Source organism: Chelonoidis abingdonii, chromosome 7 (genome assembly GCF_003597395.2).
Source record: "Chelonoidis abingdonii isolate Lonesome George chromosome 7, CheloAbing_2.0, whole genome shotgun sequence".
NCBI classification, from domain to species: domain Eukaryota; kingdom Metazoa; phylum Chordata; order Testudines; family Testudinidae; genus Chelonoidis; species Chelonoidis abingdonii.
The window spans coordinates 3,848,661-3,865,176 of NC_133775.1; the positions used below are offsets into that span (position 1 = coordinate 3,848,661).

General features: G+C 57.4%; 1 protein-coding gene across 2 annotated transcripts; it reads right to left on the reverse strand.

Moving 5' to 3' along the window:
* Positions 1–6,417: 6,417 nt before the first annotated feature.
* Positions 6,418–16,168, reverse strand: LOC116838964 (selenoprotein Pb-like). 2 transcript variants are annotated; one of them, XM_032804566.2, is made up of 5 exons: positions 16,043–16,168; positions 12,818–13,047; positions 12,274–12,486; positions 9,673–9,808; positions 6,418–7,737 (listed from the first exon to the last, which is right to left on the reverse strand). In XM_032804566.2, the coding sequence occupies exons 2-5, from the start codon at positions 13,024–13,026 to the stop codon at positions 7,492–7,494; spliced, it is 804 nt and encodes a 267-aa protein (XP_032660457.1). In that variant the 5' UTR covers positions 13,027–13,047; positions 16,043–16,168; the 3' UTR covers positions 6,418–7,491. The 2 variants fall into 2 exon arrangements, with proteins under 2 accessions (XP_032660457.1, XP_032660455.1); XM_032804564.2 differs by lacking the exon at positions 16,043–16,168 and adding an exon at positions 15,832–15,923.
* Between the last annotated feature and the right edge of the window lie 348 nt (positions 16,169–16,516).

Sequence of the window (16,516 nt, forward strand, 5' to 3'; positions counted from 1 at the left end):
GGGGAGACCGATTCTGTTACTGGAGCACCCGGTGCTGCTCACTGGCAGGCCAAGGCACCCTCTCTGCCCTCACCAAAGGGACACTCTTTCTCAGTTTGGGTGGGCAGGGGAAGGAGACACCCCACTTCTCCCCCCACCAGGATCCGCTCTTGGGCTCTGCTGACAAGCAGCCCAGCCGTGTCCTGATAAGATGGATTCATTGTCTCGGCAGCGTGGGCAAGATACGTAACAAGAACAGGGCCTGCAAGGCCCAGCCTGCTTTGTTTCAATTACAGCGGCTGCTGGAGCGAGACGACAAACCTGCTCTTGACGGCAGGTGCAGGGGATAGAGGTGCCCTTGCCGGCTGCCAGGAACAGGGAAGGAAGCCAGATTGCTCAGCGTAGAGGATCAGAGGGAGGAGAAGGAAGGGGAACAAACTGTACCCTCAGGGGAGGGGGAACAGCTGGCACGCACTGGCCCCACAGGGCCTCTGGCGATGGCTGGGCAATCGAGGCACACCCAGGAATTTGGGCAAGTTCTACAGGACAAGCCAACAGCTTGGCTGGCAAAGCCTGAGGGGACGAGATTGGTGGTCATGAACTGCCGAGCATTGATGAACCACTGCCCTCTCCTGGCTGGGCTCAGAACGGCCCTGCTGTGTGTCACAGACCCCTAATGGATAGGGGAGATTCCCCTGTAGCGCAAGCAGTAGAAGCCTGTGCTTTGGGAGTCAGAGGATCAGAACGGCTGCCTCAGTGACGTGCAGCACAGTGAGAACTGGGAGGTTCTCTGGGGCTCTGATCTGGCTAGTATAGAATGAGAGGATTGTAGCTGGTAGAAAGAGGATGCTGCCCCTGGCTGGTTTGCCAGAGGCCACACCAGTCCTGCCACAGGATCTAGATAAAGCTGCTCCTAACAGACACTGCTTCCCCTGGGTTCTTCCCAGCAGCACCTATCCCCCTTGGAAACAGCTCCTCTCCCTGGGAGATTGATGGGGTCCCTGTTTCCTTCATGCTGCCTGCATCCGACTGTCCCAATCCCAGTGCAGAATCCATCCTCCGGGCAGCCCTGCCTCTCCTGCAGACTGCTGGGGGAAGCTGCTTCCCAGGCAGCTGGGCAAGGATCTTGCTTAGAGAGCAGCAGCTGGTGCAGGAGGCAAGCACAGCAGGATGTCCCCTGCTACTTCCCTGCCTCCACTAAATCTCAGGGACATGGCAAGAAACCTGCGGTGAACCACAACATTACAGCTGCTCTCACGCTGCGCACCATGCCCAGGCAGAATACATATCACCAGTGGGGAGAGCGCTAGGGGTCTCCTGCTCCAAATCCCTACCGCTGGAGCTAGAGTGGACTCTCCTAGGGCAGTACGGGGGCTATGACACACAGCGGAGCAGTACTGACCCCATCTAGCAGAAGGTTCTGGGGACATCCTCCATCACAGAGCTCTCTGAGGCCTACTGGATCAGGTCACATCTGCAGGGGGGAAATGTCCCCCCTACTCCCAGCCCAGAGCAGGAACCACTCAGGAGGGAGCAAGGATGCCCCCAGCACAGGCCAGCTGGGGATAAGGAAACAGCACAGCAGCCTTGAGAGCCTGTTCTAAGAGACATTCCCCCAGCGCTGCGGAGGGCTCCGCTCTCAGGCATTGGCTGCATGTCTGAAGTCTCCTGTTCTCTGGCAAGGCTCCAGCTGCTCCCTGGATCCCTGGCCTCAGGGGCTGCAGCTTCTCCACCTCGCTCTGAAGAGGAACCAGGTGGGGCTGTTTAGGGTCCTCTGTGGGATTCAAACCTGTGGTTGGCTGCGGCATCCCCAGTCTGCCAGGAGGCAAGTTATTTACCAGCTGCACCTGGAGGGACACCTGCTGGTGCTTCAAAGAACTGCACGAGGCACTACAGGACCTGACCAGCAGTGATAGGTACAGCACCTGAGCTCCTCACAGGCCATACTGTATTTATCCTCTCATCCCCCTGGGTGGGAGGGAAGGGCTGGATCCCCACTGTACAGGTAAGGGAACTGAGGCACAAGAGACTAAGCGACTGCCCAAGGTCACACAGGGAGTTTGTAGCGCAGCAGGGAATCAAACCCAGGTCGCACGCTAACCAGTGGGCTGTCCTTCCTCCTAGGCTGCCACTTCCTCCCAGCCACTGTAGAAGCCAGAGACACAAAAGGCTCCCATCCTGCAAAGCGCCTCCCCCCGCCCCGGCCCAACAGCATCAGCCCCCAGCCCCACACTACTGACAAATCTGTGGCCACTCAGAACTTTCTTAGAGTCTCAGAAGATCAGGGTTGGAAGGGACCTCAGGAGATCATCTAGTCCAACCATCTGCTCAAAGCAGGACCAATCCCCAACAGATTTTTGTCCCAGATCCCTAAATGGCCCCCTCAAGGATTGAACTCACAACCCTGGGTTTAGCAGGCTGAAGCAGCCGAGCTCAAACTCAGCGTCTCCGCCTGCAGCAATGCAGACCCCAGGCGTCTCCACTAAAGGAGAGCCGCTGAGAGCAATACTGGCCCTATGACATGCCACTGAGCAGCCCTGGGGCCAGCCAACAGTGGACAATGGTGACACAGGCACTAGTCCTGCAGTGTCAGCCAGCCAGCCCATTTGGCCCATGTGCGACCACTAGATCCTGACAATCAGGCCTGGACAGCCAATCAGAAGCCCAGAACAGCTTCTGGGGGCCGGTTCAGTCTCTGCAGCACCCCCTTGTGGTTCATATGGCACTAGTCACCCTGCCTCAGTTTCCCTCTGGGCTATCAGTGGTCCAACAGCCACCTCCCATGTAGGCCAGCACTGACTTACCCCAAAGCTCCCAAACAAATATAAGAGAAGCCCAGGAGGGGCAGCCCTCCCAGTCTGTGGCTGGACTCAGTCTTTCCACTCAGGGCCTGGCTTCTCTAGTTAATGCTCACCAGGGCTCCCTGCTTCAGGCCTCAGGGAGGCTCTGGAAGGGCCCCCGCTTGGCTCAGTGTCCTGGCTTCTCCTCGCAAGTGAGAGCTGCAGCCCCACTCCCTGTTCCCAGTCAGCCCCTAGCTGAGCTGGGCAGGATCTGCCCACTCAGCTCCCGCCCCTAGGCCCCACACCTGCAGCAGCTGCAGCAGGGCAGGGCTGACTGAGTGTTGATTTGCAGCACTGGCATGTTACCCTCACTGGTTATAACCTAGCTAGGACGGGTTGAGCTGGCACCAGGAGCAGGGGAGTGGTTCACTACATCAGTGGCATCCCCTGTTTCTGAGTCACTGCTAACTTGGAACAAGAGCGGGGGAAGGGCACTAAAAGTGGGGGGGTCACCGATGCCCAAACTGTGACCCCCCACACACTGCCCCTTTCCCCGAGGCCCTGCACTGCCCCACCTCTTCCCCCCTGAAGCCCCACCCTCACGCTGCCCCTTCCCCTGAAGCCCCGGTCCCGCGCCACCTCTTTCCCCCAAGACCCTCCCGCTCATGCCTCTCCACCCCCTGCCCCCTGTTGCTCCCTCTTACAGCTGATAAAAAGTGGCGGGGATAGATAGCCTTCCCATTTGGAGAAGTGGGGGTGGGCCTGGCCCCCCTCAACTCACAAGAAAGTGATCTTGAAATCTTATGAACTGATGTCCTGACAGATAAAGATCAAGCTGGGGCCCCAGTCGGAGTCTGCTACAGACCCTCAAATCACAGCAGGAGCAGGGCGGCTGGCTCTTATCTAGAATGTGCTGGAAAAAAAGGCTGCGTGATCATGGGGACTTGAGTCTGAATGACGTGTGCTGGAGGTGCCCAAAACAGCCTTGATTTTCTAACCATTACAGATAACGTTGTCCAGCGCCAGGGAGTTCTGTATCAAACCTCCTCTTGCCAGCTAAGGAGGATCCCAGAACTGAAACTGAACGGCAGCTTAGGTACAAGGGACCGTGACTGTATCATGGGTGTGAACACAGAAACAAGTCCAGAGCAGGAGCGCATCCGTAAGCGGGAGCTGGGGCCCACTGGAGCCCTGCATCCACCTCAGGCTCCATGGCCTCGCGAGGGTCACCCTTCTGTCAGGGCCAAGCGCAGCCCCTGCCCTAACTGAGCTCCCAAACTCCCCTTAACACTGTCAGTGCCAGTGGGGGGTATACACCCCATCACACCCCCTTCCCCTCATGCCAAGTGCTCTGTGTTTCGTCATACCCTAGGCTGCATGGCCACCATTCTCCCCATTCCCCTTTCCCCCCATACCAGGATCCCCCATTTCCTCTCTCCCCAGGCCAGGAGTTCTGTGTGCCCTCCCATTCCGCGTGTGCCATGGGCTATGCCCCCCATTCCCCTCTGCCCTCCCTAGTCTCAAATCTTCCTGCCTGGGAGAGACGTCTCTCGTCTCTCGTGGTGTTAACATGGTGAACTCGGCTGGGAGGCTGCTATTGTGCTGGAAGGCGGTACTGCCAGCCGGCAGCTGGGTCTTTGATCTATAGCCAATCACAGACCTGGGTGAAGCTGAGGGGTCTGTTCCCCACTGAGGCCTGTCCCTGGAGTTTTGGACTTGACCGCACATGGCATTCAGAAGTTATTGCATTACAGACGCAAACGCATCGAGGCCCAGATCTGCAAAGGTCTTTCGGTGCCTAACTCCCAAAGCTGTGAGGATCTGGGCCTGACCTCACGTCTCTCAGCCAATTAACCCCTCACAAATTCTTGGCCCTCAATACACACAAGGTACCAGAAGTAGGTCCAATCGTAGATCTTACCTCCCCCACCTTGGCTTGCTAATCTCCTGGGACCGCCAGGGATCCCCGCCCCGCCGCTGCATCGCTCTCAGCTGAGGCTCTCAAAGGGCTTTGCAAAGGGGAGCCATGCAGGGGTGTGTTTGTCTTACTAGCCCCATTTCACAGAGCGGGACATTGAGGCTCTTTGAGAAGAAGAGCGAGATTCTGCCACCTTTCTTTGTGTTGATTTGACTCAGCAATGAGCCCTGCAGAAATGAGGGGGTGACTCACTAGTCAACATGAAGGGGGCAGAATCTGTGAAGGGACTTGCCCGAGGTCAGCGAGCCAGTCAGTTGGACAATGGGGAATAGAAACTGGCAGTCCTGGCTTGGAGTTCCCCGCTCTAACCATTAGTCACCCTGACAGGCCGTCGTCATCCCCCTCCCCGCTCCCCAGTACAAACAATGGAGCTGCCTCCTCATCACAAACTAGCACACAAGTCAGTCCGGCTGGAAGGCTCTGGGGAGCTCATTACTGGGACTGAACTAGCAGGAAGGGAGCCCAGGATTGGAGCAGCAGAAGGGCTGTGGGTCATGATTGAAGGACTTTGGTGGAGCTGCGGGGAGATCCCAGGACTGGAATGGAGGAGGGGCTGCAGGTCGGGATTGAAGGACATTGGCGGAGCTGTGGGGAGATCCCAGGACTGGAACGGAAGAGGGGAGGTGCAGATCAGGGCATAGCCCTTTGCCCCCAGCCTGCACCTCTCCTGGGCAGCACCCTCCATGCTGGGCCCCCGGGAGAGCCAGCACAGACTGTCTCTGAACACACGGTATAAAGCTGCTGCTGTGGCACTTGCTTGCTAGAAGATACATGGAGTGTGTGTGTCTCATCTCGGTTTGCAAGGGGCAGGTCATGCACTGGAGTGAATTTCAGGAGGGCTAAGGCCACGATAAAGACGAGCCACCTTGGGAGGGCCAAGCAGCTGTCAGCCTCCAGCCTGCCTCATCTTTCAGCCACCCCAGCTCTTTGGCCCTCGTGTTTCTTCCCCCTACTCTCCCTAGTGAGTTACCCCTGTCTTGGTCTCTGAGCCATTCTCCCTTGGCTTCCTTCCCTCCCAGTTGCCCTCTGCCAGGCAGCGGCTGCTTTGGGTTAGCCTGGCCCCAACAAGTCCTGTTTGGTCCAAAAGCAGCAGATGTGCCCAGGGGTCCAGCTGCTGCTCCCAAGTCTGGGGAGTTACCACAGGCATATATGTACAGACCCCTCTCGGCACGTACACAGGACACGTTCTGCAGGGAGCTGCCCTCCAGCCCCAGCTGGTGCTGCCGCAGGTGCCCGGGCATGACCAGAAGTCCAGGAGAACTTCCCAGCTTGCAGCCGCCCAGCTTGCAAAGCCAGGGAGCTGCATTCCTGGTGCAGAAGGCTGCACAGAGACCAGCTCATCTCCCCTGACCCTGGGGGAGAGAAGGGAAGAGGATGTGGCCTTGACACTGCTTGCTACAGAAGCAGGGTGGAAAGCGCTTTGCCCTGGAGGGAGATGGCCAATTGCAGCTGGCCTCTCTCCTGTCCCGACCCCCTGCCCACCCCCAGGAGTGCCTGGCTTGGGTGCCAGACACACCACGCAGAGAGGGGAGAAGACCCTGAGCTCGACTGGTTCCTTGCTGCCCTCCTCTCTATACCGCAGGGCCGGGGGAGCCCCTATCTCACCCTGCTTGCTGGAGAAGGAGCCTCTGAGATGGGAATCCCCAGCCCAGGTGCTGTGGAAAGCAGGGGTGGGCCCGGTAAACGCCAGAGAGGTTTATTTGCACGGTTGTTCCGCACGAGGGCTCTTTACTTCGTCCCCAGCCGCGACCATCACACCCCCTCTGTCCACCCATTGGGGCCCATGGGACGGCTCCCCTGGCTCGGGGAGCTGAGCTGCTCCTGGATGCCGCCCGGGCTGGTGGGTTTGTGAGGGGCAAGGGCTTGTGGCACCGTTGCATTTGGGGGGGTGGGGGCAGGATAGATGACACCTGCCCCTTCAGACTGGGCAAAGCTGGGGGGACTGGATGTGTGGGGAGAAAAATAGGGTCAACAGATCTATGGGGCTGGGAGAGCTTGGGGGAGGGGCAGGGGGGCTAGCAGGTATGGCCACTGCCCCATTCATGTCATTAAGTGCCCCAGCCTCACAGCCAACCTTCCCCCGGGCCCCAGGTCATCCCCCAGCGACAGCCTTCCCAGGAGCAGTGTAGGCAGCAGCAGCCAGGCAGGGGGATGGGACAGGGGCTCTGGGTTATAGGAACAGAGCCCCCCCGCCAACCTCAGCACTTTGCCTGCAGCCCCTTGCCCCTGGCAGAGGCCGGTTCTGACCCCTGCTCCTCTGACATGCTTTTCTGTGCAGCGTTGGCCCGTTGTGACCGGGGGAGCCCGGTTTGCACCACAGGCTTCATTGAGCACGGACAGGCAGGAGCCGGGGAGGAAGGGGTCAGAATCGGCCCCAGGGTGGGAGACTGCGGCGACTCCATGTGTCTGGGGTGGGCTGGGGGGATCTTCCCCAGGGCAGCTGTGGTGCAGAGGGAAGGATGTGGAAAAGAGGAGCTGGGCCTCGGGGGTGGAGGGCCTAGCAGGGCCGTGTCTGGTGCCAAACGGGCTTGTGCTGCGTTCGCAGTGGCACTTTCAAAGAGGTTTCGTTTGGGCGGAGCTATACCATTCTCCACCACTGGGGAGCGCTGTGTAGGTGGGGTAGCTGCACGGGGGAGGTGCCTAGGAGACAGAGTCCCACACTGGTGAATGAGCCCGGCCATCCGGCCATGCAGTGAGCTCGCGGCATTTCCACAGCACGGGGGTCACCCCACCAAGCCCCCCGGGGCATCTCCTTTATGCCACATCCCCTTCCTCCTCCTCGTGTGCTGGCACCTCCGGCTGCTGCCTCTGGCGGTGGTCTCGGTGGTGGCTGTGGGTGTGGGAAGAGGCCTGGGGATTGCGGTTGCTGCTGGCTCTGTGGTGGTGATGGTGGTGGGCTTTGCTCTTGTGGGGGGACAGCTCCTGTTCCCTCTCTTCTCCTGTTCCTTCTCCTGTTCCTTCTTGGGTGAGACTCTCGGGTCCCTCTGCCGTGCTGTTTGCCTGGGAAGGTAACATTAGGGGGTGGTGTGTTACACAGACGGACATGCATATACATTGCTTTGGAATGACATGGCTGGTGGGCACGGGGGTCAGTCACCACTGCCCTCTACTGGATAGAATCACAGTGGGATCATAAACCCTATATTGCCAACAGGGGATGGAGAGTCTCTGATGGGGTCTAAATTAGCTGTTATCACTCAAGAAAGATATTGGAGTCATTGCGGATAATTCTCTGAAAACATCCACTCAATGTGCAAACGCACATTGTTAGGAGCCAGGAGGAAAGGGATAGATAATAAGACAGAAAATATCATATCGCCTCTATATAAATCTCTGGTACGCCCGCACCTGGGATACTGTGTGCAGTTCTGGTCACTCCATCTTAAAAAAGAACTGGAAAAGGTGCAGAGAAAGGGAACAAAAATGATGAGGGGGTATGGAACAGCTTTCGTATAAGAAGAGATTAATATGACTGGGACATTTCAGCTTGGAAAAGAGACGACTAAGGGGGATACGATGGAGGTCTATAAAATCCTGACTGGTGTGAAGAAAGCGAATAGGGAAGTGTTATTTACTCCTTCTCATAACACAAGAGGTAGGAGTCACCCGATGAATTAATAGGCAGCAGGTTTAAAACAAACCAAAGGAAGTATTTCTTCACCCAACACAGTCAATCTGTTGAACTCATTGCCAGGAGATGTTGTGAAAGCCAGAAGTATAACTAGGTTCAAAAAATAATTACATAGGAAGATAAGACCATAAGAACGGCCATGCTGGGTGAGTTCAAAGTCTCATCTAGCCCAGTATCCTGTCTTTCGACAGCAGCCAATGCCAGGTGCCCCAGAGGGAATGACCAGAACAGGGAATCATCCAGTGTTACATCCTGTGTCGCCCATTCGCAGCTTCTGGCAAACAGAGACTAGGGACATCATCCCCATAGGCGCTGACCAGAGCACCCACAGGGAAAAATGGTGGGTGCTGAGCACTCACCGGTAGCCCCCCATCAGCTGCACCTCACCCCCCAGGGCCTCCCACCTGCCAGTGGACCCCGCAATCAGTGCCTCCCCCTTCCTCCCTGCACCTCCCACCTGCCACGAGCAGCTGTTTTGTGGCGTGCAGGATGCTGGGGCGGAGGGGGGAGGAGTGAGGACATGACGTGCTCAGGAGGGAGGTGGTGGAACTGGGCGAGGAGAGGTGGGGGCTGGAGCGGGGGAAGGGAGAAGCGGAGCAGGGCCGAGAAGAGGCCGGGTGGAGGTGGGGCCTTGGGGGAAGGGGCGGAGTGGGGCCGGGGCCTGGGGCAGAGCTGGGGGTCGAGCACCTCCCAGCAGTTTGAAAAGTCGCCACCTGTGACCATCTCTGCCCATCCTGGCTAATAGCCATCGATGGACCTAACCTCCATGAACTTATCTAGTTCTTGTTTGAACCCTGTTACAGTCTTGGCCTTCACAACATCAGTGATAAGTTCATGGAGGACCGGTCCATTGATGGCTATTAGCCAAGGTGGTCAGGGCCCCCTCTCCACACTCTGGGTGTCCCTAAACCTCTGACTGCCAGATGCTGGGACTGGACGACGGGATGGATCACTCGAAATTGCCCTGTTCTGTTCATTCCCTCAGAAACACCTGGCCCCGGCCACTGTCGGAAGATGGAACAATAGGCTAGATGGACCTTTGGTCTGACCCAAAACAACCACTCATGTTCTTATCATAAACCCTATATTGCCAACAGAAAGTGGGGAGTCTCCTCTCCCGCTGTTAGCCGAGGGCTGTGCTATGGGAACAGGAGGACGGCAGCTCTCCCTGCCGCTGCCCTGAATGTCCCTGGGGTGCAGCATAGTGACCACCATGAAGCCACAGATGGCTTGGCCAGGGGAAGGAGCTGGGTCAGTTCAAACGGCACGGGGGCCCTCTGGCTGCCCCGTGAGCTGCTCCTTACCTCCCAGGTGCTGTTGGAGTACAGGGAGCAGTTGCCACAGATGTCCTTGGCATAGGTGAAACGCACGGCTGACTCCACATAGCGGAAGTGCAGGAAGCTGTAGGGTAATGGGATGTGGAAAGCCAGCCGGCCGCACCTGCAGAGCGAAGCCTGGGGATGAGTTACAGAGGCCGGTGTCCCACAGGGCAGGACGAGCCTCTTGGCTCAGAAAGGTGCATTGGGCAGTAACTCAGCTTGGTACCCTTAACCATAAAGGCCTTCCCCAGCATCTACCCTCCGCCACCCAGCTCTCATCTGGTGTGTTCCATCAGCAGATCTCAAAGCACTTCACAAAGGAGAGCAGTGTTCCTGGTTTACAGATGGGGAAACTGAGGCACAAAGAGGGCAGAAGTGACTCGCCCAAGGTCACCCAGCAGACCAGTGGCAAGGCTGGGAATAGAGCCCAGGGCTGCTGACTCCTCGGCCAGTGCACTAGGCCAGACTACCTCCCGGGACTCCCTGTCAGGTTAGGCTGAGATGCTGAGCGTCTCCCCAATTTACCTGAACACCAACTCCGCCTTCCTTCCCAGCCCCGAAAGTCCAGTGCTCCCCTAGTGAGAAATCCCCTCTGGCTCCTGCCCCACTTTCCCAAGACACCTGCATGGAAGGAAGGGCTGGTGTCACTATTAGAATGCACAAGAGTGTGTGTCTGTGCGCTGCTGCCCTCTGCTGGAAGGAATTGGACCCGCTCATGTGTTAGTCACGCTATATCACCCTCTAGTGCCACGGGCACGAGACACAAGTAAAAGCTATGATACTACAAACAGATCCCGGCGGTTCTCCTGCAGCTCAGGGGCTAGAGACTGGGTAGAGCAAGAAATCTCGAGTTCAATACCAATGACTGCATAGTTTGGGGTCATGGATGGGTTATGCCAAGTGGGGCTGGGCGGAAGGAAGGGGTGGGAAGGATTAGTGCTAACACCCCTTCCCTGTTCCCAAGCACACATGGGCCTCGGGGAATGCTTCTCCACCACCCTGGCTAGTGGAGTGCCCAGCCCTGGGGGTACCAGGGCAGTTTTGGGCATGGAGCCACAGGGGCATAGGAGGGGGTGTCTTTGCCTTGCTTTACAATGGCTGTGGACAAAGGGAGTGGGCTCTGGGGGCTGCGCAGCTGTTCCACCCTTGGCTACTGTCAGGAGTGGAGCCGGGGAAAGGCCAGTGCCTCTGGACTGAGGGGAGGAGATGCACAGGCCAGCGGGGACTGGAGGCAGGTGGGAAAAACCATAGCTCCAGGATGGGCTTGTGACCTTCAAAGTCTGAATCCCTCCCTTTGTTTTCCTGGCAGTTCCTCTGCCCCAGCACACCCCAGGGCAGGTTGCTGACTGTGCTGTGTGATTTGCACCCCCACCCCCAGGCTTTCCGGCTGGCCCCTCCACAGGCCAAAGTCCAAGAGTCTATGGAGCAGGTGATAGCAGGGTTAGGACAACAAGGCAGGGAGCAGGTTGCACAACCAAGCTGGGAGGGGGCGGGTGGTGCCGAGGAGGGGCAGGGAAATGGAGGCCCTTGGGGGCAGAGTGATGGTCACAGATACAGGGGAGTTGGATCCCTGTTGTGCGGGCTGCCCGGGACTGGGGGGTTTAGTCTGGCTGGTGATGGATCATGGGGCCGGGCCCCACATCAGTGGATCAGGATCTGAGTGAAGTGACGCTCAGAGATTTGTACAGAGACTCCCTTGCTATTCCCCTTTGCCTGGCCTCAGCTCGTCCGTCTGTCCGTCCACCCTCCAACTGGCAGGTGTGGGAAATGCCTGGCCTGCTGTGGGCACTGAAATAAATAAATGAACAATATCCTCCTCCCCCTGGGCATTCCTGGGGGAGGGCTTGGCTGGCTCGGGCCCAGCTTTTCAGAAGCAAAGCAAATAGCTGGGGCGGCGGGTGTTGGTGCCAACAGGCCAGATTAGAGTGCCCCAGCCAGCAGCTACGTGGCCATTTGGCTCAGCAGCAGTAGCGTGAGCAGCAGGATAAAACGACATCACCGCTTGGCCTTTCCCTAGTTCTATCCGCTCCGGACCCCTACGTGCTTCCCTGGCACGAATCACCTCACATCTCCTGCAGGTGAGGTGCAGAGCAGTTCAGTGACCTACCTAGAAGTCATACAGCAAATGAGCAGTGACGCTGATAATAGAACCCAGGAGTCCTGGCTCCCAGTCCAATAACCACTAGGCCACGCCCCCTTCTTAGGGTGAGGAATAGAACCTAGCAGTCCTGGCTCCCAGTCCAATAACCACTAGGCCACGCTCACCTCTCAGGGTCAGGACTAGAACCCAGGAGTCCTGACTGCTCCTTCCCTATGTGTGTCACTGTGTTACATTCCCCACCCAGGCCAGTTGAGGGGGTTAGCCAGGTCCCCGGGGCCCTGCAGCCTGGCTGGATGTGCTCCATAACGCTGCTGGTTCTTTACCCTCACCAGGAGCCATTAGCTCCAGGCTGCTCGGACATGCAGGGCACAGGATATACTCAGCGCCTGCTTGTCAGAAACGAAGGCATAAGGCGAGGGCAGCCAGTGTGCCCCCCAGAGGGGCATTCGGCCCTGAGGAGGGGCTGCCGGTTCCTAGGCACTCACCGGTCGTAGATGAGGAAGTCGTCCTTGTCCCCATCCAGGATCTGCCAGACGTCTGGCTCCAAGATCTCCTGCTGGTAAACGGGGACCTCCTCCGGGGCCCAGCGCTTCAGCTCCCAGAACATGGCCCTGGAGAGCGGTGTCTTCTCGTTCACGATCATGTAGCTGATGTCGACCAGCCCGTCCTGGGACAGCTTCTCACGCAAGCCCCCGAGACTGGGAAGGTGGGGAGAGCGGGGGTGAGGCACAGGGCCACGGGATCTGCCTCTCACTAATGCTCTGTATCACGGTCACCCCGCCACCCCTAGTGCAAACACAAAAGAGGAAGGACGTGACATTGCCCCAGATTGCTGCCCCTAACCTCTGGGGATGAAAAGGGGGAATCCATGTGCCTTCATAGTCCCTCTGCTGAGGCTGCCAGCAAAGGGACCAGTGCTAATTAGTGGCAATGGGCTGAAAGACCCACCACTCACTGCCATTGCCATGTCTGCCCCCCATGCCCCCTTGCCTAGGTCTGGCTCCTGCTCCCCACCCGGCCCCCGCTCACCTGTTGGCTTGCTTCAGACAGAACTGTCAGCTGGCCTTCAGCAGCGCCACCACCGTGACGCGCCCCAGCGCCCCTGTCATCGGGGCCGTCCCATTGATCTCCCACCGTGGAGCCGGCTGGCACAGCCGGGTCTTGTTCTCGGCCACTTCTGCCAGCGTGGCCACCACCAGCCCCAGCAGGGTGGCCATGGCTAGGGCCAGGAGCCCCATCCTAGCCACCCCCTCCTGAGCCTGGGGAGCGAGAGGCGTGTTAGAGACATGCTGGCATTGACCATCGCTCTTGCATGATTAGAAGGGGAGTAGCTGAGATACGAGACGGGGTCGGCTAGACACACGCAGCCAGTTTTCCCCCAGCGGAGCTCCTCTGAGTTCCGGGGGGGCTCCAGGTTCACTCAGGCACTAGCTCCTGATACAGACCCACGCAGGGGCACGCGGCTCACCCTCACCTCCACATCCCCTCCCCCACGATCCCCAAGGGGCCTGAGCAGAACAACTTCCATCTCCACTGCGCCGTTTACCCACAAGCATCCCAAAATGCTTTACCAACAATGCTGTAAACACAGGCACTGTTCACCCAGTGCTGAAATGCAGCCACCTCTGGGGTGGAACACAGCAGCCGTGACCCACAGCAATGCCACCTAACAGAAGGGGAGAATTCCACATCCAGTGGAAAGAGCAGAGTCTAATTACCTGCCAGCTGGGCTAACACCCCTTCTCTTGGGGCCAGTGCTGGGGGAGCTCTACAGTAAGTCTCTGCTGAGATACAGCACCTCCTGCAGCACAACACCCCCTTGTGCTGTGCTGGGGTATTGGAGTCTGCACCAACTCAATGGGGAGAGAGCCCCTTGCTGCACCAGCCTGTGTGGACCGAAAGCCCCAGTCACGTGTATCCCAGCTAATGTAAGTGCAGGTCTGATCCACCCTTAAAGGAGCCTGATCTTTTTAACAATCATACCAAGCTAGTTGTCTATATAAAATCCTGCAGCAGTGAGTTCCACAAGCTAGCATGCACCACAAACAAACACACTATTTCTCCAGGGATCCTGCCAGTGACCTAGAGAAAGGGGCCCTCCCTGGACCCATTATCAACCCCCTTCCTCCCTCAGCCCGTACATATTCTTTATGGGGTGAGAGGGAGGAACAGCTGCCACTTCAAAACAAAACCCAACCAAGCTGGTCCCAGCCCCATCCTTCACTGCTTGAGTTTTACATAAAGGCTCAGCTGTGCTCATGGACACAAACGCAGCTCCATTGTGTAGAACAGCTGCCCATTACAGCGGCATGATAAGTCCCTGTTTGTACTTGCTAGCAAGCAAGTGGTGGCTTTTGCCACATTTGCCTGGTAGTACAGAGCTGCATTGATTTTCATGGGAGCGCCGCAAACGTGACGTTCAGTGCCTGTGCTTGACAAGAAGGCAGTGTTCTAATGGCTCACCCATGCCAACGGGAGCGGGCACTCGGGTTCTATCCAATCTCTTGGAGGGGAGTTGGGGCTAGTGGATAGCTTGGGGACTGGAAATCAGGATTTCTGGGTTCTGGTCCCATTTCTGGAAGGGGAATGGGGCCTAGTGGTTAGATCAGGGGATTTGGCACCAGTATTCCTGGAGTCTGTTCCAAATCCTGCCAGTGACTTGCTATAGGCTCTTGGATAAACCCCTTGACTTACCCGTTGCAACTTTAGGGTGCCAAGAACAGTACTGTTGTGCCTCGGTTTCCCCATCTGCAAAAGGGAGGCTAAAACTCAGGGATCGGCAGCCTGTCAGAAGTGGTGTGCCGAGTCTTCATTTACTCACTCTAATTTAAGGTTTCGCGTGCCAGCAATACATTTTAACATTTTTAGAAGGTCTCTTTCTATAAGTCTATAATATATAACTAAACTATTGTTGTATGTAAAGTAAATAAGGTTTTTAAAATGTTTAAGAAACTTCATTTAAAATTAAATTAAAATGCAGAGCCCTTGAACCAGTGGCCAGGACCCGGGCAATGTGAGCGCCACTGAAAATCGGCTCACGTGCCGCCTTCGGCACACGTGCAATAGGTTGCCTACCCCTGCTAACTAGTCTGACCTACCTTGCAGAGAGGTTGTTAGGGCTAATGAATTAGTGTTGTAAAGCACAGACACTCCATGGAAAGTCTCGCTGTACAGTGAGTGCAAAGTAGAAAAAGCCATTCAAAGCAAACAGCTCCATTCCCACCCTCAGGGCCCCTGTCCGGAGCGAGAGGGATTGTCCCTGGGTGTTTAGCCTAATAATTGCCCTTTCCCCCACTCAGCCCATCCTGAAAGATCTCCTGGTTCCTGGTGTTTACAGCCGTCCCCCGTCTTCGTCCCCACACGGCCCGTTTGCTCCTGGTGAATGTTGCAGCTGCAGCTCATGGAATGACTTAGCCAAGATTTTAAACACCCTGCCAGCCAGCCACCCGGAGCGCCAATCCCCAGAGGCAGTCACATCTACAGCACGTTATGGCCTGATGGTTACTGCTCTCCAGCAGACAGGCAAACAGAGCCCTCCGCGCGCATGGGGGGCGTGTGTGTATGTTTAATAATGCTTGGGGGTGGGCAGCATCGGGAATTTCCTGCCTTTTCCACTGGGAAGAATCTCATCCAGCTCTTTTCTGCCTTTCATTTCCCTTGTGGGGCATAAATCCAGCCTGGCCTGATGGTTACCCCTGTGTCACACCTCTGTCATGCTGCGCCAACACATCGACTGCAGAGCCCCAGAGAGCCCCACCCCGAGCCTCGACAGATGTGACTCCCCTGGACATGGGCCTGAGAACAGAGAGACCGTCTGTAGTATCGTCCCCTTTGTACTAATTCTCTCTTGGCCTTGCAATGCCCCCAAACCCCTTCCCAACCCCTCCCAAGCCATGAATTTGTTCCAAGCCGTGTGCACAGAGCACACCCCTGGCCTCATCCCCACAGGACTCGCAACTCCCTGCACTTCTCAGGATCAGGCCCTTCACCCCCAGCATCCTTGGAGTAGCCTGGGCCCTCCCCCCGCCCCAAAGGAAACACACCGGAGATACTCTGCCTTGTCACTGGTGTCTGGTGCCGCTGTCCTCGGGGCAAGCTCTCCGCTCTCCTGGGCTGACCAGCACCCACACCCCCAGCCCCTGCCCTCCTTTTATTGACTCACCCAGCTTGCTCCGCCCAGGAGAGAGGGAGGAGGCTGGGGGTGGCTGCAGAGCTCCCCCACCCCCAGTGGGGAACAAGCCAGCCAGTGCCTACCGGTGCCAACCACCAGCCCCGCTCCTTGTTCACTCAAAGGCCCTGCCAGGCTCCCATGCAGCAGCTGTCACAGCCAGCTTCTCCGGGGCACACAGCCCCTCCGGGCAGCGCAGCTGGGAAAAGGCGAAACGTTGCTTTAAAAGCAGTTAAGTAAATATCCCCACACACACAAGGCTGGGAGGGGGGCCGCTCCTGCCAGATAAGCAGGAGAGGGGGTGGCACTGCTCGGATGGGAGACAAACCCACAGCAGGCTCTGATTGCTGAGTCAGTAGCAGGCGGTCTTAGAAGCCAGAACCAAGATGATACCTCAATTTTCTGCTGGCAATCAGAGGAGGAGAGTTAACCCCAGTGTCCCGGTGTGGACAATTCCTGCCAGCCCCACCTGCAGTTTCAACTCAATGCAGGATCTTTCTCTGTTGTCTCCCCTCCTACACAGCTGTTCTGGTTTGCCCCAGAGGTGGTTGCACACCAGT